This window comes from Salmo salar, chromosome 01, assembly GCF_965601325.2.
Source record: "Salmo salar chromosome 01, fSalSal1, whole genome shotgun sequence".
Classification (NCBI taxonomy): domain Eukaryota; kingdom Metazoa; phylum Chordata; class Actinopteri; order Salmoniformes; family Salmonidae; genus Salmo; species Salmo salar.
The window spans coordinates 119,297,501-119,324,763 of NC_138291.1; the positions used below are offsets into that span (position 1 = coordinate 119,297,501).

Below are 27,263 nucleotides of genomic sequence, written 5' to 3' on the forward strand. Positions count from 1 at the left end.
TCATGAAGAGATCCCAGTTGACCTGAATGAGAAGAAAGTGAACTAGAAAACCTCTTCCAAACAAGAAATGAGATTTGCGGCTTTTGGCTTTTGTTCTACAGTGGGGGAAAAAAGTATTTGATCCCCTGCTGATTTTGTACGTTTGCTCACTGACAAAGAAATGATCACTCTATAATATTAATGGTAGGTTTATTTGAATAGTGAGAGACAGAATAACAAAAAAATCCAGACAAACGCATGTAAAAAATGTTATAAATTGATTTGCATTTTAATGAGGGAAATAAGTATTTGACCCCCTCTCAATCAGAAAGATTTCTGGCTCCCAGGTGTCTTTTATACAGGAAATGAGCTGAGATTAGGAGCACACACTTAAAGGGAGTGCTCCTAATCTCAGCTTGTTACCTGTATAAAAGACACCTGTCCACAGAAGCAATCAATCAATCAGATTCCAATCTCTCCACCATGGCCAAGACCAAAGAGCTCTCCAAGGATGTCAGGGACAAGATTGTAGACCTACATAAGGCTGGAATGGGCTACAAGACCATCGCCAAGCAGCTTGGTGAGAAGGTGACAACAGTTGGTGCGATTATTCGCAAATGGAAGAAACACAAAAGAACTGTCAATCTCCCTCGGCCTGGGGCTCCATGCAAGATCTCACCTCGTTGAGTTGCAATGATCATGAGAACGGTGAGGAATCAGCCCAGAACTACACGGGAGGATCTTGTCAATGATCTCAAGGCAGCTGGGACCATAGTCACCAAGAAAACAATTGGTAACACACTACGCCGTGAAGGACTGAAATCCTGCAGCGCCCGCAAGGTCCCCCTGCTCAAGAATGCATATACATGCCCGTCTGAAGTTTGCCAATGAACATCTGAATGATTCAGAGAACAACTGGGTGAAAGTGTTGTGGTCAGATGAGACCAAAATGGAGCTCTTTGGCATCAACTCGACTCGCCGTGTTTGGAGGAGGAGGAATGCTGCCTATGACCCCAAGAACACCATCCCCACCGTCAAACATGGAGGTGGAAACATTATGCTTTGGGGTGTTTTTCTGCTAAGGGGACAGGACAACTTCACCGCATCAAAGGGACGATGGACGGAGCCATGTAGCGTCAAATCTTGGGTGAGAACCTCCTTCCCTCAGCCAGGGCATTGAAAATGGGTCGTGGATGGGTATTCCAGCATGACAATGACCCAAAACACACGGCCAAGGCAACAAAGGAGTGGCTCAAGAAGAAGCACATTAAGCATGACAATGACCCAAAACACACGGCCAAGGCAACAAAGGAGTGGCTCAAGAAGAAGCACATTAAGGTCCTGGAGTGGCCTAGCCAGTCTCCAGACCTTAATCCCATAGGCAATCTGTGGAGGGAGCTGAAGGTTCGAGTTGCCAAACGTCAGCCTCGAAACCTTCATGACTTGGAGAAGATCTGCAAAGAGGAGTGGGACAAAATCTCTCCTGAGATGTGTGCAAACCTGGTGGCCAACTACAAGAAACATCTGACCTCTGTGATTGCCAACAAGGGTTTTGCAACCAAGTACTAAGGCATGTTTTGCAGAGGGGTCAAATACTTATTTCCCCCATTAAAATGCAAATCATTTTATAACATTTTTGACATGCGTTTTTCTGGATTTTTTTGTTGTTATTCTGTCTCTCACTGTTCAAATAAACCTACCATTAAAATTATAGACTGATCATTTCTTTGTCAGTGGGCAAACGTACAAAATCAGCAGGGGATCAAATACTTTTTTCCCTCACTGTATTTGTACCCAACCTTTTGTTGTAGTTGAGTATTTAACTGTTGTTCCTTTCACGCTCCAAACCTGTGTGTGTTTCTGCATCTGTGTTGTGTGGTCTGGTTCAGGACTCTGAGATATTGTGGTCTTTAGTTATCCTCTTGGCGTTCCCCTAGGATAGGGGGCGCTAAAGCGATTTTTGAAAACAATTCGTGCCCATTTTAAACGGCCTCCTACTCAAACTCAGAAGCTAGGATATGCATATAATTAATACTTGTGGATAGAAAACACCCTAAAGTTTCTAAAACTGTTTGAATGGTGTCTGTGAGTATAACAGAACTCATATGGCAGTCAAAACCCCGAGACAGATGGAAACAGGAAGTGGAATTCTGAATTGCGAACTCAACTTCATCACGTTGCCTATTAATCACACCGTGAGCTATGGTTCATTGAGCACTTCCTATTGCTTCCACTAGATGACCCCAGTCTTCACAAATTGGTTTGAGCCTTCTACTGTTAAAATTGAATGAATGAGACGCTGTGGAACGTGGTCACACGGAGAGGGCCATCACCATTATGACGCCGGCGCCCCTGGTTACCCTCCCCTTTCGAAACATTTAGAAACACAATGCAATCATCTCCCTCGAATCTTATTGGCTCTCTTGTTGAAAAACGCCCTGAAGATTTATGTTATACAACGTTTGACATGTTTGAACGAACCTAAATGGGGAAAAAATGCATTTTCTCGAAATGGCTGTCCCGTGGCCGACGAAGCATTTGGATCAGCCTTCAGATGCGCTAACAAGAACAAGCTCTTGGAACATAAAGGAGTCATTTTTTCCGAACGAAAATACATTTGTTGTGTACCTGGGAATCCTGGAAGTGCTTTCTGATGAAGACAACCAAAGGTAAGGGATTATTGACAATAGTATACAAGACTAGATGTGATATGCGATTGTTCCAAGATGGCTAGCCTATTGCTATTGCTAGCCTATTGTTCTGAGTATCGCATCCCCTTTTATCGCAAAGTGTGATTACCCAGTAAAGTTATTTTTAAATCTGGCATTACAGGTGCTTTCAAGAGATATTCATCTATAAATCTTAGAATGACAATATTACATTTTAAAAATGTTTTCGAATAGTAATTTAGTAAATTGTAGCTCTGTTTCATCGGATGCATTTGAGGGAAAATAGTTAGTCAACGTTACGCACCGATGTAAAATGCTGTTTTTATATATAAATATGAACTTTATCGAATAAAAGAATGCATGTATTGTGTAACATGATGTCCTAGGTGTGTCATCTGATGAAGATTGTCAAAGGTTAGTGCTGCATTTAGCTGTTTTTTGGTTATTTGTGATGCATGTGGTTGGTTGGAAAATGGCTAACATAATCTAATGTTTTGCTTTTGCTGTAAAGCCTTTTTGAAATCGGACAACGTGGTTCGATTCAGGAGAGGTGTATCTATAAAACGATATAATTTGAAAAAAAAAATGTTTTTTAAAATTATTACATTTTGTTATGCTAATGGCGATATGCTTTTTCGCACAGGGGTTATACTCATCCTCTCTCTCTCTCTCTCTCTCTCTTTCCACCTCTCTCTCTCTATCTCTCTCTCCACCTCCCTCCCTCCCTCCTCCCTCCCTCCCTCCCTCCCTCCCTCCCTCCCTCCCTCCCTCCCTCCCTCCCTCCCTCCCTCCCTCCCTCCCTCCCTCCCTCCCTCTCCTCTCTCTCCTCTCTCCTCTCTCTCTCCTTCTCTCCTCTCTCTCTCTCCACCTCTCTCTCTCTCTCTCCCTCTCTCTCTCTCTCTCTCTCTCTCTCTCTCTCTCTCTCTCTCTATGTAATGCCATTTTAGTGTTAGCATCTGGCCCATCTAGTGGATATAGCTCATGACAAGACTCATGACAATAACGTCAACCTGCTAATGAGACTGTGTACTGCAAACGAGCATCAGGAAACCATCGTTGTTAGCCAGGGACACTGAAGATGATACATTCAAGGTGTTTATTGTGTAATAGGGTAGTGGTTTATGCTGTCGAACCACAAAGCCTCTAATTCTGAGCTCAGCCTCTAATCCTGGGGGAAAACTAACTGTAGTGTTATACTGTATGAAAGCCTCTAATTCTGAGCTCAGACTCTAATCCTGGGGAAAACTAACTGTAGTGTTATACTGTATGTATATCCCTCAAATGAAACCCTATTCCCAATAGGTGCTTGTCAAAAGTAGTGCACTACCTAGGGAAAAGGATTCCATTTGGAACGCATCCCTAGGTGTATAATCATATCAGTCTGCTGATAACAGTGAAACAATATGTCACCTGGTCATGGGGCTCTCAGGCTATAGTCTGGTATTTCTGTTTCACTCTGACTAGAAACAGACTGATGGACCTGGTCCTGGTCTCAGGCTATAGTCTGGTATTTCTGTTTCACTCTGACTAGAAACAGACTGATGGACCTGGTCCTGGTCTCAGGCTATAGTCTGGTATTTCTGTTTCACTCTGACTAGAAACAGACTGATGGACCTGGTCCTGGTCTCAGGCTATAGTCTGGTATTTCTGTTTCACTCTGACTAGAAACAGACTGATGGACCTGGTCCTGGTCTCAGGCTATAGTCTGGTATTTCTGTTTCACTCTGACTAGAAACAGACTGATGGACCTGGTCCTGGTCTCAGGCTATAGTCTGGTATTTCTGTTTCACTCTGACTAGAAACAGACTGATGGACCTGGTCCTGGTCTCAGGCTATAGTCTGGTATTTCTGTTTCACTCTGACTAGAAACAGACTGATGGACCTGGTCCTGGTCTCAGGCTATAGTCTGGTATTTCTGTTTCACTCTGACTAGAAACAGACTGATGTACCTGGTCCTGGTCTCAGGCTATAGTCTGGTATTTCTGTTTCACTCTGACTAGAAACAGACTGATGGACCTGGTCCTGGTCTCAGGCTATAGTCTGGTATTTCTGTTTCACTCTGACTAGAAACAGACTGATGGACCTGGTCCTGGTCTCAGGCTATAGTCTGGTATTTCTGTTTCACTCTGACTAGAAACAGACTGATGGACCTGGTCCTGGTCCTGGTCTCAGGCTATAGTCTGGTATTTCTGTTTCACTCTGACTAGAAACAGACTGATGGACCTGGTCCTGGTCTCAGGCTATAGTCTGGTATTTCTGTTTCACTCTGACTAGAAACAGACTGATGGACCTGGTCCTGGTCTCAGGCTATAGTCTGGTATTTCTGCTTCACTCTGACTAGAAACAGACTGATGGACCTGGTCCTGGTCTCAGGCTATAGTCTGGTATTTCTGCTTCACTCTGACTAGAAACAGACTGATGGACCTGGTCCTGGTCTCAGGCTATAGTCTGGTATTTCTGCTTCACTCTGACTAGAAACAGACTGATGTATCTGTATAGATCAAGCTGATCCTGTGGGTTTACATGAAGCTCAACCTGTCAGGTAGTGCTTTGACTTGGACTGAAACTGTAGACCCGCTGAGCGCTTTTAGTATCTATGAATGACTTTTCCTAACGTTGCGTTCTCCCTCTCTTTTTTTTCTGTTTCTCTCTGTTTCTCTCTCTCTATCATTCTTTGTCTATCATTCTCTCTTTCTCCCTCCCTCCCTCCCTCCCTCCCTCCCTCCCTCCCTCCCTCCCTCCCTCCCTCCCTCCCTCTCCCTCCCTCCCTCCCTCCCTCCCTCCCTCCCTCCCTCCCTCCCTCCCTCCCTCCCTCCCTCCCTCCCTCCTCTCTCCTCCCTCCCTCTCCCCTTTCTCCTCCCTCCCTCCCTCCTCCCTCCCTCCCTCCCTCCCTCTCCTCTCTCCTCCCTCCCTCCCTCTCCCCTCCCTCCCTCCAGGTATAATCCGTCTGAGTGAGGGATTCCATGACCGTTACCCAGTAGAAGACTATTTGGATCTGTTTGACCTGGCAGCCTATCAGATTCAAGACAACCTGATGGGAAACGCCCACTCCGGAGCCCCAGAGCAACACAACATCATCATAGGTAAAACACCTTTAATATCAACACAACAATAGGTAAAACACCTTTAATACCAACACAACACCATCATAGGTAAAACACCTTTAATATCAACACAACACCATCATAGGTAAAACACCTTTAATATCAACACAACACCATCATAGGTAAAACACCTTTAATATCAACACAACATCATCATAGGTAAAACACCTTTAATATCAACACAACATCATCATAGGTGAAACACCTTTAATATCAACACAACATCATCATAGGTAAAACACCTTTAATATCAACACAACACCATCATAGGTGAAACACCTTTAATATCAACACAACACCATCATAGGTAAAACACCTTTAATATCAACACAACATCATCATAGGTAAAACACCTTTAATATCAACACACCTTTAATACCAACACAACACCATCATAGGTGAAACACCTTTAATATCAACACAACATCATCATAGGTAAAACACCTTTAATACTAACACAACACCATCATAGGTAAAACACCTTTAATACCAACACAACAATAGGAACCCCCTGTGGAGGTTGATTAAGGCAGCCCCCCACACCTCTCTGATTCATAGGGGTTGGGTTAAATGCAGAAGACACATTTTTAGATTTTCCCTTTCCTAATGATGCAGCCATTTTGTCAGGTTTCCCAAGTGACAACCCAATCCAGTGCTGGATTGTAGTGTCCTGTGATTGTAGTGTCCTGTGATTGTAGTGTGCTGTGATTGGGGTCATTGTTTTATACCACAACAGTGATATCCTTCTGGGGGTGGAGATGCCTCCCTCCTTCCCTCTCTTCCTTCACCAGTCTATCTTCTGATTTATGATTTAAATATAGCAAAAGTAGTCTTGCTTCACACTGAGTTGTTGTATTGAGCCCCAGCTTCCAGCTTCCAGCTACCAGCTTCCAGCTTCCAGCTACCAGCTAACAGCTTCCAGCTACCAGCTTCCAGCTACCAGCTACCAGCTTCCAGCTAACAGCTTCCAGCTACCAGCTAACAGCTTCCAGCTACCAGCTTCCAGATAACAGCTAACAGCTTCCAGCTAACAGCTTCCAGCTACCAGCTACCAGCTTCCAGCTAACAGCTTCCAGCTAACAGCTTCCAGCAAACAGCTAACAGCAGAGAGGAGAGGAGAGGAGAGGAGAGGAGAGGAGAGGAGAGGAGAGGAGAGGAGAGGAGAGGAGAGGGCAGGACAGGACAGGAGAGGAGAGGAGAGGAGAGGAGAGGAGAGGAGAGGAGAGGAGAGGAGAGGAGAGGAGAGGAGAGGAGAGGAGAGCCCAGCGAAGTATAGACCAACGGCCATAACCCTGGCCCCTAAACTCCTACACAACCCCCTGCCCAATTCAGGCCACCCTACGCCAAGAACATTACAATAGTTGAGTCATTCGCTCTGTGATTTTGCTCACAGCTGGGATATTGAGCGGGAGAACGCTAGCTTGATTCTTTTACACTTTTTGGGTTGTTGATTTTAATTTTATTTTTTTAGCCTTTTTTTTTTGTGATATCCAATTGCGATCCAGTTAAGATCTTGTCTCATCGCTCCCCAACGGACTCGGGAGAGGCGAAAGTCGAGTCATGCATCCTACGAAACATCACCCGCCAAACAGCGCTTCTTAACACCTGCTTAACCCAGAAGCCAGACGTACCAATGTGTCAGTGGAAACACAGTCCAACTGAAGACAGCCTGCAGGCGCCCGGCCAGCCACAAGGCGTCGCTAGAGCGCAATGAGCCAAGTAAAGCCCCCGGTCAAACCTTCCCCTAACCCAGACGGCACTGGGTCAATTGTGTGCCGCCCTATGGGATTCCCGATCACAGCCGGTTGTGACACAGCCTGGGACCGAACCCGGGTCTGTAGTGACGCCTCAAGCACTTCGATGCAGTACCTTAGACCGCTGTGACACAGCCTGGAACCGAACCCGGGTCTGTAGTGACGCCTCAAGCACTTCGATGCAGTACCTTAGACCGCTGTGACACAGCCCGGAACCGAACCCGGGTCTGTAGTGACGCCTCAAGCACTTCGATGCAGTACCTTAGACCGCTGTGACACAGCCTGGGACTGAACCCGGGTCTGTAGTGACGCCTCAAGCACTTCGATGCAGTACCTTAGACCGCTGTGACACAGCCTGGAACCGAACCCGGGTCTGTAGTGACGCCTCAAGCACTTCGATGCAGTACCTTAGACCGCTGTGACACAGCCTGGGACCGAACCCGGGTCTGTAGTGACGCCTCAAGCACTTCGATGCAGTACCTTAGACCGCTGTGACACAGCCTGGAACCGAACCCGGGTCTGTAGTGACACCTCAAGCACTTCGATGCAGTACCTTAGACCGCTGTGACACAGCCTGGGACCGAACCCGGGTCTGTAGTGACGCCTCAAGCACTTCGATGCAGTACCTTAGACCGCTGTGACACAGCCTGGGACCGAACCCGGGTCTGTAGTGACGCCTCAAGCACTTCGATGCAGTACCTTAGACCGCTGTGACACAGCCTGGAACCGAACCCGGGTCTGTAGTGACGCCTCAAGCACTTCGATGCAGTACCTTAGACCGCTGTGACACAGCCTGGGACCGAACCCGGGTCTGTAGTGACGCCTCAAGCACTTCGATGCAGTACCTTAGACCGCTGTGACACAGCCTGGAACCGAACCGGGTCTGTAGTGACACCTCAAGCACTTCGATGCAGTACCTTAGACCACTGTGACACAGCCTGGGACCGAACCCGGGTCTGTAGTGACGCCTCAAGCACTTCGATGCAGTACCTTAGACCGCTGTGACACAGCCTGGGACCGAACCCGGGTCTGTAGTGACGCCTCAAGCTCTTCGATGCAGTACCTTAGACCGCTGTGACACAGCCTGGAACCGAACCCGGGTCTGTAGTGACGCCTCAAGCTCTTCGATGCAGTACTTTAGACTGCTGTGACACAGCCTGGAACCGAACCCGGGTCTGTAGTGATGCCTCAAGCTCTTCGATGCAGTACCTTAGACCGCTGCACCACTCGGGAGGCTCAGAACACTAGATTTGTATTTAAATCTTCTTTTTAATAACCTTGTTTGGATTGTTTTCCACTGTTGCTATTCTTCTCATGTGCTTGTACATTCTGACTGCTTTCAGTTCATCTAAATATCACACACTATTATGTCAGACACCACAGTATTAAATGACAGCACATTGAAGGAGGAGAACGCTACAGTATTAAATGACAGCACATTGAAGGAGGAGAACGCTACAGTATTAAATGACAGCACATTGAAGGAGGAGAACGCTACAGTATTAAATGACAGCACATTGAAGGAGGAGAACGCTACAGTATTAAATGACAGCACATTGAAGGAGGAGGAGAACGCTACAGTATTAAATGACAGCACATTGAAGGAGGAGGAGAACAGTACAGTATTAAATGACAGCACATTGAAGGAGGAGGAGAACACTACAGTATTAAATGACAGCACATTGAAGGAGGAGGAGAACACTACAGTATTAAATGACAGCACATTGAAGGAGGAGAACACTACAGTATTAAATGACAGCACATTGAAGGAGGAGGACACGACAGTATTAAATGACAGCACATTGAAGGAGGAGGAGAACACTACAGTATTAAATGACAGCACATTGAAGGAGGAGAACACTACAGTATTAAATGACAGCACATTGAAGGAGGAGGACACTACAGTATTAAATGACAGCACATTGAAGAAGGAGAACGCTACAGTATTAAATTACAGCATATTGAAGGAGGAGAACGCTACAGTATTAAATGACAGCACATTGAAGGAGGAGAACACTACAGTATTAAATGACAGCACATTGGAGGAGGAGGAGGACGCTACAGTATTAAATGACAGCACATTGAAGGAGGAAGAGAATGCTACAGTATTAAATGAGAGCACATTGGAGGAGGAGAACGCTACAGTATTAAATGACAGCACATTGAAGGAGGAGGAGGACGCTACAGTATTAAATGACAGCACATTGTCATGACGTTGGCCTCTTTGGGTACAGGGAGGACAGTTGAATCCCTCCCCTTTGTACCATCCCCCAACCTACCTTCCCCCCAACCCAGGCCCTGTGTGAAAGGGTTGTAAAAACTCTAAGAGGAGTTTTTACACATGTTTCATAGAGAGACAAAGGAAATTCTTCCAACTGATAGAATTGGAGAACCGAGCGACAGGTGTGTTCTGGAGAAGGTATGGAAGATTGGTGAAGAATCCAGCTACGAACTGGTCCGCTTGGTACAATTTTGTGATACTCAGAAGAGACAATATAGCCATATTACCATAAAACTGTTTATATAATAGACTCAGCCTTGAGACTTGCATACACATGGTTGTATAGAATGTATTAATAAGGATAAAGCTTTGGTAATACATTGAGATGCTATGTACTGATGTTAATGTGATAGAATTGTATTTCTGTACCAAGTCTAAGGGACACATACAGGACCAGGCGTCATTTGACAAGCCTGTTCTATGGTCACTATAAAACTATACCCTGATTTACATTTCTCCAGACCAGGCCTCCACTCCATGGCCAATAGGTTTTACCATCCAATTCCTCTACTGAAAGTGAACTACACCACGTGGTTAACTTTTAGACTATCGAGACCGACAGAATAAGAACAAGTCTTTGATATTAATTATTAGTCTGCAGCTAAGTAAATTATATCATCGAACGCGAAGACCAACGAAACATCCATACTATAACAAAATTAATGAATGTCGCTTTGAAAGATCCATTCTAACCGAGAGAGAGAGAGAGAACTCTCCATCAGAACGACGCTCGAACAAGGATCCCGACACATGAGCGTAAATATATATTGATTGCAATTGTTCCCGAATGAGCGAGCCTTCAATTGTCAATTGTTAATATTAATGAACTCTGTGTACCTTCTCAGCTGACCGTTTATGACCCATTGTCTAACAGACCAGCCATGCCTGTTAGCCATTAGGGCACATTACTATACCAATCCTTTGTGACAATAATTACTGTTTGTATGTTTTCTGTTAATTACTTAGTGTAGTAAATAAATGATTTTAAGACAATTGATGTATGGATGATTTTAGTAAAGACTGGGTTCGTGCAGATACAACAATTTACGACGTTTGGAATGAGACTGGACTAGAGGTAAAATACACCATTTAAACCAGAAGATAATCGGCCTATATTATAATATAGGAAAGTTATATAAGGAAAATTATAACTTTGTAATCTGAATATTCTCCTTGGTGCCCCGATCTCCTAGTTAATTACAATGAAACGATTAATCAGTTTAATCGCGTGATAATAATTCCAGGGAGTTAATTGATAACCATGTCTTCAGTTTAATGGTACCCCAAAGACACGACAACATTGAAGGAGGAGGAGAATGCTACAGTATTAAATGACAGCACATTGAAGGAGGAGGAGAACACGAATATAAAGTGAAGAGGGCGGCAGGTAGCCTAGTGTTTAGGGGGGGGGCAGGTAGCCTAGTGGTTAGAGGGGGGCGGGGGGGGGGGCGGCAGGTAGCCTAGTGGTTAGAGGGGGGGGAGGGGGGGGGCAGGTAGCCTAGTGTTTAGGGGGGGGGGCAGGTAGCCTAGTGGTTAGAGGGGGGCGGGGGGGGGGGGGGGGGGGGGGCGGCAGGTAGCCTAGTGGTTAGAGGGGGGGGAGGGGGGGGGCAGGTAGCCTAGTGGTTAGAGCGTTGGACTAGTAACCGAAAGATTGAATCCCCTGAGCTGACAAGGTAAAAAATCTGTCGTTCTGCCCCTTGATAAAGGCAGTTAACCCACTGTTCCCCGGTAGGCCGTCATTGAAAATAAGAATTTGTTCTTAACCGACTTGCCTAGTTAAATAAAATAAAAAAAGGGTCATTAATGCTTTTCTGTGATTAATTATCGAATGTCCTAATGGAGGAGGTTTTTATAGAAGCACTCTCCTCTTCAGCAAATACCTCTACAACTGTTTACACTGTATTCATGTAACTTCCTTTGTCTTGTTCATGCAAATAAGTAAACGGTGTGTGTGTGTGTGTGTGTGTGTGTGTGTGTGTGTGTGTGTGTGTGTGTGTGTGTGTGTGTGTGTGTGTGTGTGTGTGTGTGTGTGTGTGTATGTGTGTTCCAGGAGAGGCCAGTGCGTCCACCATGTGGGACAACAATGCCTGGGCGTATTTCTATGACAACTCGACTGAGGCGGAGGTGGAGCCACCCTTCCTCATCCAGGACTTTATCCACACCCTTCAGCCTGACGCAAGGTTCATCGTCATGCTCAGAGACCCTGTAGAGAGGTACTGTAACTACTACTATTAATACTACTACTACCACCATTAATACTACTAATACTACTGCCACCACTACTACTACTGCAACTATTAATACTACTACTACTAATACTACTACTACTACTACTACTACTACTACTACTACTACTACTACTACTACTACTACTACTACTATTAATACTACTACTACAACTACTACTACTACTATTAATACTACTACTAATACTAATACTAATACTATTAATACTACTACTACCACTACTATTAATATTACTACTACTATTAATACTATTAATACTACTACTACTACTACCACTACTGTTCATACCACCATTAATACTACTACTACTACTAGTAATACTACTACTACTACTACTACTACTACTACTGCCACTACTACTATTAATAATACTAATACTACTACCACTATTAATACTATTAATACTACTACTACTACTACTGTTCATACTATTAATACTACTACTACTACTATTAATACTACTACTACTACTACTACTACTACTACTACTACTGCCGCTACTACTATTAATAATACTAATACTACTACCACTATTAATACTATTAATACTACTACTATTAATACTGTTAATACTACTACTACCACATTGATACTACTACTACTATTAATACTACTACTACTATTAATACTACTACTACTACTACTACTACTGCTACTATCAATACTACTACTACTACTTCTACTACCAATACTACTACTACTATTAATACTACTACTACCTCCATTAATACAACTACCACTATTAATACTACAACTACAACTGCTATTAATACTACTACTATTAATACTACTACTACAAGTATTAATGCTACTACTACTACTACTAATACTACTACTACTACTACCATTACTACTGCGCGTATTAATACTACTACTACTACTCATAATAATACTATTACTACTACTACTACTATTACTACTACTACTACTACTACTACTAGTATTAATACTACTACCACTGCGACTTATGCTACCAGTATTAATACTACTACTACTACTACTACTACTGTTAATACTACTACTACCACCATTAATACTAATACTACTACTACTACTGCTATTAATACTGCTACTACCGCCATTTATTATACTACTACTATTAACACTACTACTGCTACTACTATTAATACTACTACTACTACTACTACTACTACTACCACTACTATTAATACTCCCACACCTATTAATACTACCGCAACTATTAATACTACCACTACTGCTACTACCACTACTATTAATACTACTACTACTACTATTAATACTACTGCTACTACTACTACTACTACTATTACTATCGATACTATTACTACTATTACTACTACTACTACTACTACTACTGCTACTAGTATTAATACTACCACTACTACAATTACTATCAATGCTACTATTACTACTACTACTACTACTACTACTACTACTACTACCAGTATTAATTCTACTACTACCGCTATTAATACTACTACTACTACTACTACCACTAGTATTAATACTGCTACTACTACTATTACTACTAATACTACTACTACTAGTAATGCTACTACTACCACCGTCAATACTATTACTAATAATAATACTACCACTGCTACTACTACTGCTACTACTACCACTAATACTGCTAGTAGTAATACTACTACCACTACTACTACTACTATTAATACTACTACTACTACTATTAATACTACTACTATTAATTATACTGCTACTATTAATACCACTACTATTACTACCGATACTACTACTACTACTAGTAGTATTAATACTACCACTGCTACTATTACCATCAATACTACTATTGCTACTACTACTACTACTACCACTAGTATTAATACTGCTGCTACTACTATTACTATTAATACTACAACTACTACTACTATTAATACTACTACTGCCACCGTCAATACTACTACTAATAATAATACTGCCACTGCTACTACTACTGCTACTACTATTAATACTACTACTACTAGTATTAATACTACTACTACTGTTAATACTACTACTAACCCTTCAGCATGAAGCTTGGTTCATCGTAATGCTCAGAGACCCTGTAGAGAGGTGGGTCTATCTGTCTCCATCTCTCCCTGTATCTCCCTCCCTCTTTCTCTCCATCGTTCCATCATTCTCTCCATCTCTCCCTCTGGGGCCAAGTCAGCTAGCTTTGGTCCAGCTTTGGTCCATCTACCTCTCTGTTGATGCCCAACACACTGCACAGATTACCACACACACACACACACACACACACACACACACACACACACACACACACACACACACACACACACACACACACACACACACACACACACACACACACACAAAGCAAACTACATTCCAGAGGTATTTCAGATTGAGACGTGTTGTTTGTTATGAAGGAGGAATTATGTTTCAGCTAACAGCTGAACGCCTGGCAGCGTCCTCTATAAATTAACATTAGTTTGTCTCTGCTCTGACTGAACAGAGTTTCACTTCAGTGGATGTCTGGATGTCTCAACAGGCTCACTTTAATTGGTTTTGTCTGTCAAATCACAGCAACCAAGTGAAGGTAGAGGGAGTGTGTGTGTGTGTGTGTGTGTGTGTGTGTGTGTGTGTGTGTGTGTGTGTGTGTGTGTGTGTGTGTGTGTGTGTGTGTGTGTGTGTGTGTGTGTGTGTGTGTAAGGCGGCGGCGAGGGGGGGGGGAGGGGGGGTTCCGTATGAATTGCCATGCTCAATTAAATGAACTAAATGTGTTTACAAACCCAAGCACCTCATGAGTTTTGGTGGCGCGGATTGTAAGCCATGTTTGTTTGGGTTTTAATCATTGAAGCTACAGTACTACAGCTACAGTACTACAGTAGTACAGCTACAGTATTACAGTGCTACAGTACAACAGCTACAGTACTACAGCTGCAGTACTACGGTAGTACAGCTACAGTACTACAGTTACAGTACTACAGTAGTACAGCTACAGTACTACAGTGCTACAGTACAACAGCTACATTACTACAGCTACAGTACTACAGTACTACAGCTACAGTACTACAGTACTACAGTACTTTGGAGAGGTTGTCTCTCATAGTACCAGAGTTGTGAGATGACGATAAGATGCTAATGACTTTGGTCGGGATTCAATCCAACCGTGAATAGTCGACAATATGGCGCTGGCTTTTAAAGGCAATTTCCAATTGAGCCAACACATCTGCAGCATTTACCATCCCTTTAAATATTCCCTTTAATAATAGCTGCATTGTCAACAACCAGCGATTAGATTGAATCCCAGCCTTTGTTGTTGTTGTTGTTGATGGTGGTGTTATTGTTGATGATGGTGGTGTTATTGTTGTTGATGGTGGTGTTATTGTTTTTGATGGTGGTGTTATTGTTGTTGATGGTGGTGTTGATGGTGATGTTATTGTTGTTGATGGTGGTGTTATTGTTGTTGATGATGGTGGTGTTATTGTTGTTGATGGTGGTGTTATTGTTGTTGATGATGGTGGTGTTATTGTTGATGGTGGTGTTGATGGTGATGTTATTGTTGTTGATGGTGGTGTTATTGTTGTTGATGGTGGTGTTATTGTTGTTGATGGTGGTGTTGTTGATGGTGGTGTTATTGTTGTTGATGATGGTGGTGTTATTGTTGTTGATGGTGGTGTTATTGTTGTTGATGATGGTGGTGTTCTTGTTGTTGATGGTGTTGGTGGTGTTGGTGTTGTTGTTGTTGTTGTTGATGATGTTGTTGATTGTTGTTTGTTGTCTCAGGTTGTACTCCGACTATCTCTACTTTGGGATCACTAATAAGTCTGCGGAGGATTTCCAGGACAAGGTGTCAGAGTCTCTCCAGCTGTTTGAAGGGTGCCTGACAGAGTACACCATGCGCTCCTGTGTGTACAACACTACGCTCAACAACGCCATGCCAGTGAGTAGCCTTCTCCTTCTCCACATCCCATTGCTTTCTATGTTTTAACAGACTGACCATAGATCATAGATCTAACTGACCATAGATCATAGATCTAACTGATCATAGATCTAACTGTCCGGGGGGGTGGGGTGGGGGGGTCTGTGTGTGAGAGACAGACTGAAAGAGAGAGAGAATTCTCGATAATTCTCCTCCACTCTCTCCTCCATTCTCTCCTCCATTCTCTCCTCCATTCTCCTCCACTCTCTCCCCCATTCTCTCCTCCACTCTTTCCTCCACTCTCTCCTCCACTCTCTCCTTCATTCTCTCCTCCATTCTCTCCTTCATTCTCTCCTCCATTCTCTCCTCCACTCTCTCCTCCACTCTCCCCCCATTCTCTCCTCCCCTCTCTCCTCCACTCTCTCCTCCACTCTCGCCCCCATTCTCTCCTCCACTCTCTCCTCCATCCTCTCCTCCATTCTCTCCTCCATTCTCTCCTTCATTCTCTCCTCCACTCTCTCCTCCACTCTCTCCTTCATTCTCTCCTCCATCAGGCCTAATTGTCCATCCGTTTATATCTCTAGAGTTATTACAGCATGTGAAGTTGGTTGTGACAAGTTGTTACTAAGATGTTACCAAGCTGTTACCAATGCCAATTCTGATAAAGATTTTAGAGTAGACACAGAGAAAGAAATAAACAACAACAATAAACAACAACATAAGTGCTTAGTTGATAAAGCCATGTGTTGATAAAGCCAGTGAGTTGATAAAGCCATGTGTTGATAAAGCCAGTGTGTTGATAAAGCTAATGTGTTGATAAAGCCAGTGTGTTGATAAAGCCAGTGTGTTGATAAAGCTAATGTGTTGATAAAGCCAGTGTGTTGATAAAGCCAGTGTGTTGATGAAGCCAGTGTGTTGATAAAGCCAGTGTGTTGATAAAACCAGTGTGTTGACAAAGCCAGTGTGTTGATAAAGCCAGTGTGTTGATAAAGCCAGTGTGTTGATAAAGCCAGTGTGTTGATGAAGCCAGTGTGTTGATGAAGCCATTGTGTTGATAAAGCCACTGTGTTGATGAAGCCAGTGTGTTGATGAAGCCAGTGTGTTGATGAAGCCAGTGTGTTGATGAAGCCAGTGTGTTGATAAAGCCAGTGTGTTGATAAAGCCAGTATGTTGATAAAGCCAGTGTGTTGATAAAGCCATATGTTGATAAAGCCATGTGTTGATGAAGCCATTGTGTTGATAACGCCAGTGTGTTGATAAAGCCATGTGTTGATAAAGCCAGTGTGTTGATAAAGCCAGTGTCTTGATGAAGCCAGTGTGTTGATGAAGCCAGTGTGTTGATGAAGCCATGTGTTGATAAAGCCATGTGTTGATAAAGCCAGTGTGTTGATAAAGCCAGTGTGTTGATAAAGCCAGTGTGTTGATAAAGCCAGTGTGTTGATAAAGCCAATGTGTTGATAAAGCCAGTGTGCAGTGTGTTGATAAAGCCAGTATGTTGATAAAGCCAGTGTGTTGATAAAGCCATGTGTTGATAAAGCCATGTGTTGATGAAGCCAGTGTGTTGATAAAGCCAGTGTGTTGATAAAGCCATGTGTGTTGATAAAGCCCTGTGTGTTGGTAAAGCCCTGTGTGTTGATGAAGCCAGTGTGTTGATAAAGCCATGTGTTGATGAAGCCAGTGTGTTGATAAAGCCAATGTGTTGATAAAGCCATGTGTTAATAAAGCCAGTGTGTTGATAAAGCCAGTTTGTTGATAAAGCCAGTGTGTTGATGAAGCCATATGTTGATATAGCCATGTGTTGGTGAAGCCAGTGTGTTGATAAAGCCAGTGTGTTGATAAAGCCATGTGTTGGTGAAGCCAGTGTGTTGATAAAGCCAGTGTGTTGATAAAGCCAGTGTGTTGATGAAGCCATGTGTTGATAAAGCCATGTGTTGATAAAGCCATATGTTGATAAAGCCATGTGTTGATGAAGCCAGTGTGTTGATAAAGCCATGTGTTGTAAAGCCAGTGTGTTGATAAAGCCAGTGTGTTGATAAAGCCAGTCTGTTGATGAAGCCAGTGTGTTGATGAAGCCATGTGTTGATAAAGCCAGTGTGTTGATAAAGCCAGTGTGTTGATGAAGCCAGTGTGTTGATGAAGCCAGTGTGTTGCTAAAGCCAGTGAGTTGATAAAGCCAGTGTGTTGATGAAGCCATGTGTTGATAAAGCCATATGTTGATAAAGCCATTTGTTGATGAAGCCAGTGTGTTAATAAAGCCAGTGTGTTGATAAAGCCAGTGTGCAGTGTGTTGATAAAGCCAGTATGTTGATAAAGCCAGTGTGTTGATAAAGCCATATGTTGATAAAGCCATGTGTTGATGAAGCCATTGTGTTGATAATGCCAGTGTGTTGATAAAGCCAGTGTGTTGATAAAACCAGTGTGTTGACAAAGCCAGTGTGTTGATAAAGCCAGTGTGTTGATGAAGCCACTGTGTAGATAAAGCCAGTGTGTTGATAAAGCCAGTGTGTTGATAAAGCCAGTGTCTTGATAAAGCCAGTGTGTTGATGAAGCCAGTGTGTTGATGAAGCCAGTGAGTTGATAAAGCCACTGTGTAGATAAAGCCAGTGTGTTGATAAAGCCAGTGTGTTGATAAAGCCAGTGTGTTGATGAAGCCAGTGTGTTGATGAAGCCAGTGAGTTGATAAAGCCAGTGTGTTGATAAAGCCAGTGTGTTGATGAAGCCAGTGTGTTGATGAAGCCAGTGTGTTGATAAAGCCAGTGAGTTGATAAAGCCATGTGTTGATGAAGCCAGTGTGTTGATGAAGCCAGTGTGTTGATGAAGCCAGTGTGTTGATAAAGCCAGTGTGTTGATGAAGCCATTGTGTTGATAAAGCCAGTGTGTTGATGAAGCCAGTGTGTTGATGAAGCCAGTGTGTTGATGAAGCCAGTGTGTTGATGAAGCCAGTGTGCAGTGTGTTGATAAAGCCAGTATGTTGATAAAGCCAGTGTGTTGATAAAGCCATATGTTGATAAAGCCATGTGTTGATGAAGCCATTGTGTTGATAACGCCAGTGTGTTGATAAAGCCATGTGTTGATAAAGCCAGTGTGTTGATAAAGCCAGTGTCTTGATGAAGCCAGTGTGTTGATGAAGCCAGTGTGTTGATGAAGCCATGTGTTGATAAAGCCATGTGTTGATAAAGCCAGTGTGTTGATAAAGCCAGTGTGTTGATAAAGCCAGTGTGTTGATAAAGCCAGTGTGTTGATAAAGCCAATGTGTTGATAAAGCCAGTGTGCAGTGTGTTGATAAAGCCATATGTTGATAAAGCCATGTGTTGGTGAAGCCAGTGTGTTGATAAAGCCAGTGTGTTGATGAAGCCATGTGTTGATAAAGCCATATGTTGATAAAGCCATGTGTTGATGAAGCCAGTGTGTTGATAAAGCCATGTGTTGTAAAGCCAGTGTGTTGATAAAGCCAGTGTGTTGATAAAGCCAGTCTGTTGATGAAGCCAGTGTGTTGATGAAGCCATGTGTTGATAAAGCCAGTGTGTTGATAAAGCCAGTGTGTTGATGAAGCCAGTGTGTTGATGAAGCCAGTGTGTTGCTAAAGCCAGTGAGTTGATAAAGCCAGTGTGTTGATGAAGCCATGTGTTGATAAAGCCATATGTTGATAAAGCCATTTGTTGATGAAGCCAGTGTGTTAATAATGCCAGTGTGTTGATAAAGCCAGTGTGCAGTGTGTTGATAAAGCCAGTATGTTGATAAAGCCAGTGTGTTGATAAAGCCATATGTTGATAAAGCCAAGTGTTGATGAAGCCATTGTGTTGATAATGCCAGTGTGTTGATAAAGCCAGTGTGTTGATAAAGCCAGTGTGTTGATAAAGCCAGTGTGTTGATGAAGCCAGTGTGTTGATAAAGCCAATGTGTTGTTAAAGCCAGTGTGCAGTGTGTTGATAAAGCCAGTATGTTGATAAAGCCAGTGTGTTGATAAAGCCAGTGTGTTGATGAAGCCAGTGTGTTGATGAAGCCAGTGTGTTGATGAAGCCAGTGTGTTGATGAAGCCAGTGTGTTGATGAAGCCAGTGTGTTGATGAAGCCAGTGTGTTGATAAAGCCAGTGTGCAGTGTGTTGATAAAGCCAGTATGTTGATAAAGCCAGTGTGTTGATAAAGCCATATGTTGATAAAGCCATGTGTTGATGAAGCCATTGTGTTGATAACGCCAGTGTGTTGATAAAGCCATGTGTTGATAAAGCCATGTGTTGATAAAGCCAGTGTGTTGATAAAGCCAGTGTGTTGATAAAGCCAGTGTGTTGATAAAGCCAATGTGTTGATAAAGCCAGTGTGCAGTGTGTTGATAAAGCCAGTATGTTGATAAAGCCAGTGTGTTGAGAAAGCCATGTGTTGATAAAGCCATGTGTTGATGAAGCCAGTGTGTTGATAAAGCCAGTGTGTTGATGAAGCCAGTGTGTTGATAAAGCCATGTGTTGATGAAGCCAGTGTGTTGATAAAGCCAATATGTTGATAAAGCCATGTGTTAATAAAGCCAGTGTGTTGATAAAGCCAGTTTGTTGATAAAGCCAGTGTGTTGATGAAGCCATATGTTGATATAGCCATGTGTTGGTGAAGCCAGTGTGTTGATAAAGCCAGTGTGTTGATAAAGCCATGTGTTGATAAAGCCAGTGTGTTCATGAAGCCACTGTGTAGATAAAGCCAGTGTGTTGATAAAGACAGTGTGTTGATAAAGCCAGTGTGTTGATGAAGCCAGTGTGTTGATGAAGCCAGTGAGTTGATAAAGCCACTGTGTAGATAAAGCCAGTGTGTTGATAAAGCCAGTGTGTTGATAAAGCCAGTGTGTTGATGAAGCCAGTGTGTTGATGAAGCCAGTGAGTTGATAAAGCCAGTGTGTTGATAAAGCCAGTGTGTTGATGAAGCCAGTGTGTTGATGAAGCCAGTGTGTTGATGAAGCCAGTGAGTTGATAAAGCCATGTGTTGATGAAGCCAGTGTGTTGATGAAGCCAGTGTGTTGATAAAGCCAGTGTGTTGATAAAGCCAGTGTGTTGATGAAGCCATTGTGTTGATAAAGCCAGTGTGTTGATGAAGCCAGTGTGTTGATGAAGCCAGTGTGTTGATGAAGCCAGTGTGTTGATGAAGCCAGTGTGTTGATAAAGCCAGTGTGTTGATAAAGCCAGTGTGCAGTGTGTTGATAAAGCCAGTATGTTGATAAAGCCAGTGTGTTGATAAAGCCATATGTTGATAAAGCCATGTGTTGATGAAGCCATTGTGTTGATAACGCCAGTGTGTTGATAAAGCCATGTGTTGATAAAGCCAGTGTGTTGATAAAGCCAGTGTCTTGATGAAGCCAGTGAGTTGATAAAGACAGTGTGTTGATAAAGCCAGTGTGTTGATGAAGCCAGTGTGTTGATGAAGCCAGTGAGTTGATAAAGCCACTGTGTAGATAAAGCCAGTGTGTTGATAAAGCCAGTGTGTTGATAAAGCCAGTGTGTTGATGAAGCCAGTGTGTTGATGAAGCCAGTGAGTTGATAAAGCCAGTGTGTTGATAAAGCCAGTGTGTTGATGAAGCCAGTGTGTTGATGAAGCCAGTGTGTTGATAAAGCCAGTGAGTTGATAAAGCCATGTGTTGATGAAGCCAGTGTGTTGATGAAGCCAGTGTGTTGATAAAGCCAGTGTGTTGATAAAGCCAGTGTGTTGATGAAGCCATTGTGTTGATAAAGCCAGTGTGTTGATGAAGCCAGTGTGTTGATGAAGCCAGTGTGTTGATGAAGCCAGTGTGTTGATAAAGCCAGTGTGTTGATAAAGCCAGTGTGCAGTGTGTTGATAAAGCCAGTATGTTGATAAAGCCAGTGTGTTGATAAAGCCATATGTTGATAAAGCCATGTGTTGATGAAGCCATTGTGTTGATAACGCCAGTGTGTTGATAAAGCCATGTGTTGATAAAGCCAGTGTGTTGATAAAGCCAGTGTCTTGATGAAGCCAGTGTGTTGATGAAGCCAGTGTGTTGATGAAGCCATGTGTTGATAAAGCCATGTGTTGATAAAGCCAGTGTGTTGATAAAGCCAGTGTGTTGATAAAGCCAGTGTGTTGATGAAGCCAGTGTGTTGATAAAGCCAATGTGTTGATAAAGCCAGTGTGCAGTGTGTTGATAAAGCCAGTATGTTGATAAAGCCAGTGTGTTTATAAAGCCATGTGTTGATAAAGCCATGTGTTGATGAAGCCAGTGTGTTGATGAAGCCAGTGTGTTGATAAAGCCATGTGTGTTGATAAAGCCCTGTGTGTTGATAAAGCCCTGTGTGTTGATGAAGCCAGTGTGTTGATAAAGCCATGTGTTGATGAAGCCAGTGTGTTGATAAAGCCAGTTTGTTGATAAAGCCAGTGTGTTGATGAAGCCATATGTTGATATAGCCATGTGTTGGTGAAGCCAGTGTGTTGATAAAGCCAGTGTGTTGATAAAGCCAGTGTGTTGATGAAGCCATGTGTTGATAAAGCCATATGTTGATAAAGCCATGTGTTGATGAAGCCAGTGTGTTGATAAAGTCATGTGTTGTAAAGCCAGTGTGTTGATAAAGCCAGTGTGTTGATAAAGCCAGTCTGTTGATGAAGCCAGTGTGTTGATGAAGCCATGTGTTGATAAAGCCACTGTGTTGATAAAGCCAGTGTGTTGATGAAGCCAGTGTGTTGATGAAGCCAGTGTGTTGCTAAAGCAAGTGAGTTGATAAAGCCAGTGTGTTGATGAAGCCATGTGTTGATAAAGCCATATGTTGATAAAGCCATTTGTTGATGAAGCCAGTGTGTTAATAAAGCCAGTGTGTTGATAAAGCCAGTGTGCAGTGTGTTGATAAAGCCAGTATGTTGATAAAGCCAGTGTGTTGATAAAGCCATATGTTGATAAAGCCATGTGTTGATGAAGCCATTGTGTTGATAATGCCAGTGTGTTGATAAAGCCAGTGTGTTGATAAAGCCAGTGTGTTGATAAAGCCAGTGTGTTGATAAAGCCAGTGTGTTGATGAAGCCAGTGTGTTGATAAAGCCACAGTATTGATAAAGCCAGTGTGTTGATAAAGCCAGTGTGTTGATGAAGCCAGTGTGTTGATGAAGCCATGTGTTGATAAAGCCAGTGTGTTGATAAAGCCAGTGTGTTGATAAAGCCAGTGTGTTGATAAAGCCACAGTATTGATAAAGCCAGTGTGTTGATAAAGCCAGTGTGCAGTGTGTTGATAAAGCGAGTGTGTTGATGAAGCCAGTGTGTTGATGAAGCCAGTGTGTTGATGAAGCCAGTGTGTTGATGAAGCCAGTGTGTTGATGAAGCCAGTGTGTTGATGAAGCCAGTGTGTTGATAAAGCCAGTGTGTTGATAGAGCCAGTGTGTTGATAAAGCCAGTGTGTCGATAAAACTAGTGTGTTGATAAAACTAGTGTGTTGATGAAGCCAGTGTGTTGATGAAGCCAGTGTGTTGATGAAGCCATGTGTTGATAAAGCCAGTGTGTTGATAAAGCCAGTGTGTTGATAAAGCCAGTGTGTTGATAAAGCCACTTTATTGATAATGCCAGTGTGTTGATAAAGCCAGTGTGTTGATAAAGCCAGTGTGCATTGTGTTGATAAAGCGTGTGTGTTGATGAAGCCAGTGTGTTGATGAAGCCAGTGTGTTGATGAAGCCAGTGTGTTGATAAAGCCAGTGTGTTGATAAAGCCATGTGTTGATTAAGCCATGTGTTGATTAAGCCAGTGTGTTGATAAAGCCAGTGTGTTGATGAAGCCATGTCTTGATAAAGCCAGTGTGTTGATAAAGCCATGTGTGTTGATAAAGCCAGTGTGTTGATAAAGCCATGTGTTGATGAAGCCAGTGTGTTGATAAAGCCATTGTGTTGATAAAGCCAGTGTGTTGATAAAGCCAGTGTCTTGATAAAGCCAGTGTGTTGATAAAGCCAGTGTGTTGATGAAGCCAGTGTGTTGATGAAGCCAGTGTGTTGATGAAGCCAGTGTGTTGATAAAGCCAGTGGGTTGATAAAGCAAGTGTGTTGATAAAGCCAGTGTGTCGATAAAACTAGTGTGTTGATAAAGCCAGTGTGTTGATGAAGCCAGTGTGTTGATGAAGCCATGTGTTGATAAAGCCAGTGTGTTGATAAAGCCAGTGTGTTGATAAAGCCAGTGTGTTGATAAAGCCACAGTATTGATAAAGCCAGTGTGTTGATAAAGCCAGTGTGCAGTGTGTTGATAAAGCGAGTGTGTTGATGAAGCCAGTGTGTTGATAAAGCCAATGTGTTGATAAAGCCATGTGTTGATTAAGCCATGTGTTGATTAAGCCATGTGTTGATAAAGCCAGTGTGTTGATAAAGCCAGTGTGTTGATAAAGCCATGTGTGTTGATAAAGCCAGTGTGTTGATAAAGCCATGTGTTGATGAAGCCAGTGTGTTGATAAAGCCAGTGTGTTGATAAAGCCAGTATGTTGATAAAGCCAGTGTGTTGATAAAGCCAGTGTCTTGATAAAGCCAGTGTGTTGATAAAGCCAGTGTCTTGATAAAGCCAGTGTGTTGATGAAGCCAGTGTGTTGATAAAGCCATTGTGTTGATAAAGCCAGTGTGTTGATAAAGCCGAGTGTTTATAAAGCCAGTGTGTTGATGAAGTCAGTGTGTTGATGAAGCCAGTCTCTTGATAAAGCCAGTGTCTTGATAAAGCCAGTGTGTTGATAAAGCTGAGTGTTGATAAAGCCAGTGTGTTGATAAATCCAGTGTGTTGACAAAGCCAGTGTGTTGATAAAGCCGAGTGTTGATAAGGCCAGTGTTCTGATAAAGCCAGTGTGTTGATAAAGCCAGTGTGTTGATAAAGCCAGTGCGTTGATGAAGCCAGTGTGTTGATAAAGCCAGTGTGTTGATAAAGCCGAGTGTTGATAAAGCCAGTGTGTTGATAAAGCCAGTGTGTTGACAAAGCCAGTGTGTTGATAAAGCCGAGCGTTGATAAAGCCAGTGTGTTGATAAAACCAGTGTGTTGATAAAGCCAGTGTGTTGATAATGCCAGTGTCTTGATAAAGCCAGTGTGTTGATGAAGCCAGTGTGTTGATAAAGCCATTGTGTTGATAAAGCCAGTGTGTTGATAAAGCCGAGTGTTGATAAAGCCAGTGTGTTGATGAAGTCAGTGTGTTGATGAAGCCAGTCTCTTGATAAAGCCAGTGTCTTGATGAAGTCAGTGTGTTGATGAAGCCAGTCTCTTGATAAAGCCAGTGTCTTGATAAAGCCAGTGTGTTGATAAAGCCATTGTGTTGATAAAGCCGAGTGTTGATAAAGCCAGTGTGTTGATAAAGCCAGTGTGTTGATAAAGCCAGTGTCTTGACAAAGCCAGTGTGTTGATAAAGCCGAGTGTTGATAAAGCCAGTGTGTTGATAAAGCCAGTGTGTTGATAAAGCCAGTGTGTTGATAAAGCCAGTGCGTTGATGAAGCCAGTGTGTTGATAAAGCCAGTGTGTTGATAAAACCAGTGTGTTGATAAAGCCAGTGTGTTGATAAAGCCAGTGTGTTGATAAAGCCGAGTGTTGATAAAGCCAGTGTGTTGATAAAGCCAGTGTGTTGATAAAGCCAGTGTGTTGATAAAGCCATGTGTGTTGATAAAGCCAGTGTGTTGATAAAGCCATGTGTTGATGAAGCCAGTGTGTTGATAAAGCCAGTGTGTTGATAAAGCCAGTGTGTTGATAAAGCCAGTGTGTTGATAAAGCCAGTGTGTTGATGAAGCCAGTGTGGTGATGAAGCCAGTGTGTTGATGAAGCCAGTGTGTTGATAAAGCCAGTGGGTTGATAAAGCAAGTGTGTTGATAAAGCCACAGTATTGATAAAGCCAGTGTGTTGATAAAGCCAGTGTGTTGATGAAGCCAGTGTGTTGATGAAGCCATGTGTTGATAAAGCCAGTGTGTTGATAAAGCCAGTGTGTTGATAAAGCCAGTGTGTTGATAAAGCCACAGTATTGATAAAGCCAGTGTGTTGATAAAGCCAGTGTGCAGTGTGTTGATAAAGCGAGTGTGTTGATGAAGCCAGTGTGTTGATGAAGCCAGTGTGTTGATGAAGCCAGTGTGTTGATGAAGCCAGTGTGTTGATAAAGCCAGTGTGTTGATAAAGCCAGTGTGTCGATAAAACTAGTGTGTTGATAAAACTAGTGTGTTGATGAAGCCAGTGTGTTGATGAAGCCAGTGTGTTGATGAAGCCATGTGTTGATAAAGCCAGTGTGTTGATAAAGCCAGTGTGTTGATAAAGCCAGTGTGTTGATAAAGCCACTGTATTGATAACGCCAGTGTGTTGATAAAGCCAGTGTGTTGATAAAGCCACTGTATTGATAACGCCAGTGTGTTGATAAAGCCAGTGTGTTGATAAAGCCAGTGTGCATTGTGTTGATAAAGCGTGTGTGTTGATGAAGCCAGTGTGTTGATGAAGCCAGTGTGTTGATGAAGCCAGTGTGTTGATAAAGTCAGTGTGTTGATAAAGCCAATGTGTTGATAAAGCCATGTGTTGATTAAGCCATGTGTTGATTAAGCCAGTGTGTTGATAAAGCCAGTGTGTTGATGAAGCCATGTCTTGATAAAGCCAGTGTGTTGATAAAGCCATGTGTGTTGATAAAGCCAGTGTGTTGATAAAGCCATGTGTTGATGAAGCCAGTGTGTTGATAAAGCCATTGTGTTGATAAAGCCAGTGTGTTGATAAAGCCAGTGTCTTGATAAAGCCAGTGTGTTGATAAAGCCAGTGTGTTGATGAAGCCAGTGTGTTGATGAAGCCAGTGTGTTGATGAAGCCAGTGTGTTGATAAAGCCAGTGGGTTGATAAAGCAAGTGTGTTGATAAAGCCAGTGTGTCGATAAAACTAGTGTGTTGATAAAGCCAGTGTGTTGATGAAGCCAGTGTGTTGATGAAGCCATGTGTTGATAAAGCCCGTGTGTTGAAAAAGCCAGTGTGTTGATAAAGCCAGTGTGTTGATAAAGCCACAGTATTGATAAAGCCAGTGTGTTGATAAAGCCAGTGTGCAGTGTGTTGATAAAGCGAGTGTGTTGATGAAGCCAGTGTGTTGATAAAGCCAATGTGTTGATAAAGCCATGTGTTGATTAAGCCATGTGTTGATTAAGCCATGTGTTGATAAAGCCAGTGTGTTGATAAAGCCAGTGTGTTGATAAAGCCAGTGTGTTGATAAAGCCATGTGTGTTGATAAAGCCAGTGTGTTGATAAAGCCATGTGTTGATGAAGCCAGTGTGTTGATAAAGCCAGTGTGTTGACAAAGCCAGTGTGTTGATAAAGCCGAGCGTTGATAAAGCCAGTGTGTTGATAAAACCAGTGTGTTGATAAAGCCAGTGTGTTGATGAAGCCAGTGTGTTGATAAAGCCAATGTGTTGATATAACCAGTGTGT

General features: G+C 42.8%; 1 protein-coding gene across 2 annotated transcripts in view; it reads left to right on the forward strand.

Moving 5' to 3' along the window:
• The window catches only part of LOC106562767 (carbohydrate sulfotransferase 15), a 174,987-nt gene that overhangs the window by 88,691 nt on the left and 59,033 nt on the right, over nt 1-27,263 (forward strand). For both annotated transcript variants that reach the window (XM_082978779.1, XM_082978780.1), the window contains exons 4-6: nt 5,585-5,731; nt 11,838-12,000; nt 15,767-15,923. In XM_082978779.1, coding sequence (XP_082834905.1) covers nt 5,585-5,731; nt 11,838-12,000; nt 15,767-15,923 — 467 coding nt within the window. The remainder of the gene's footprint in view (nt 1-5,584; nt 5,732-11,837; nt 12,001-15,766; nt 15,924-27,263) is intronic.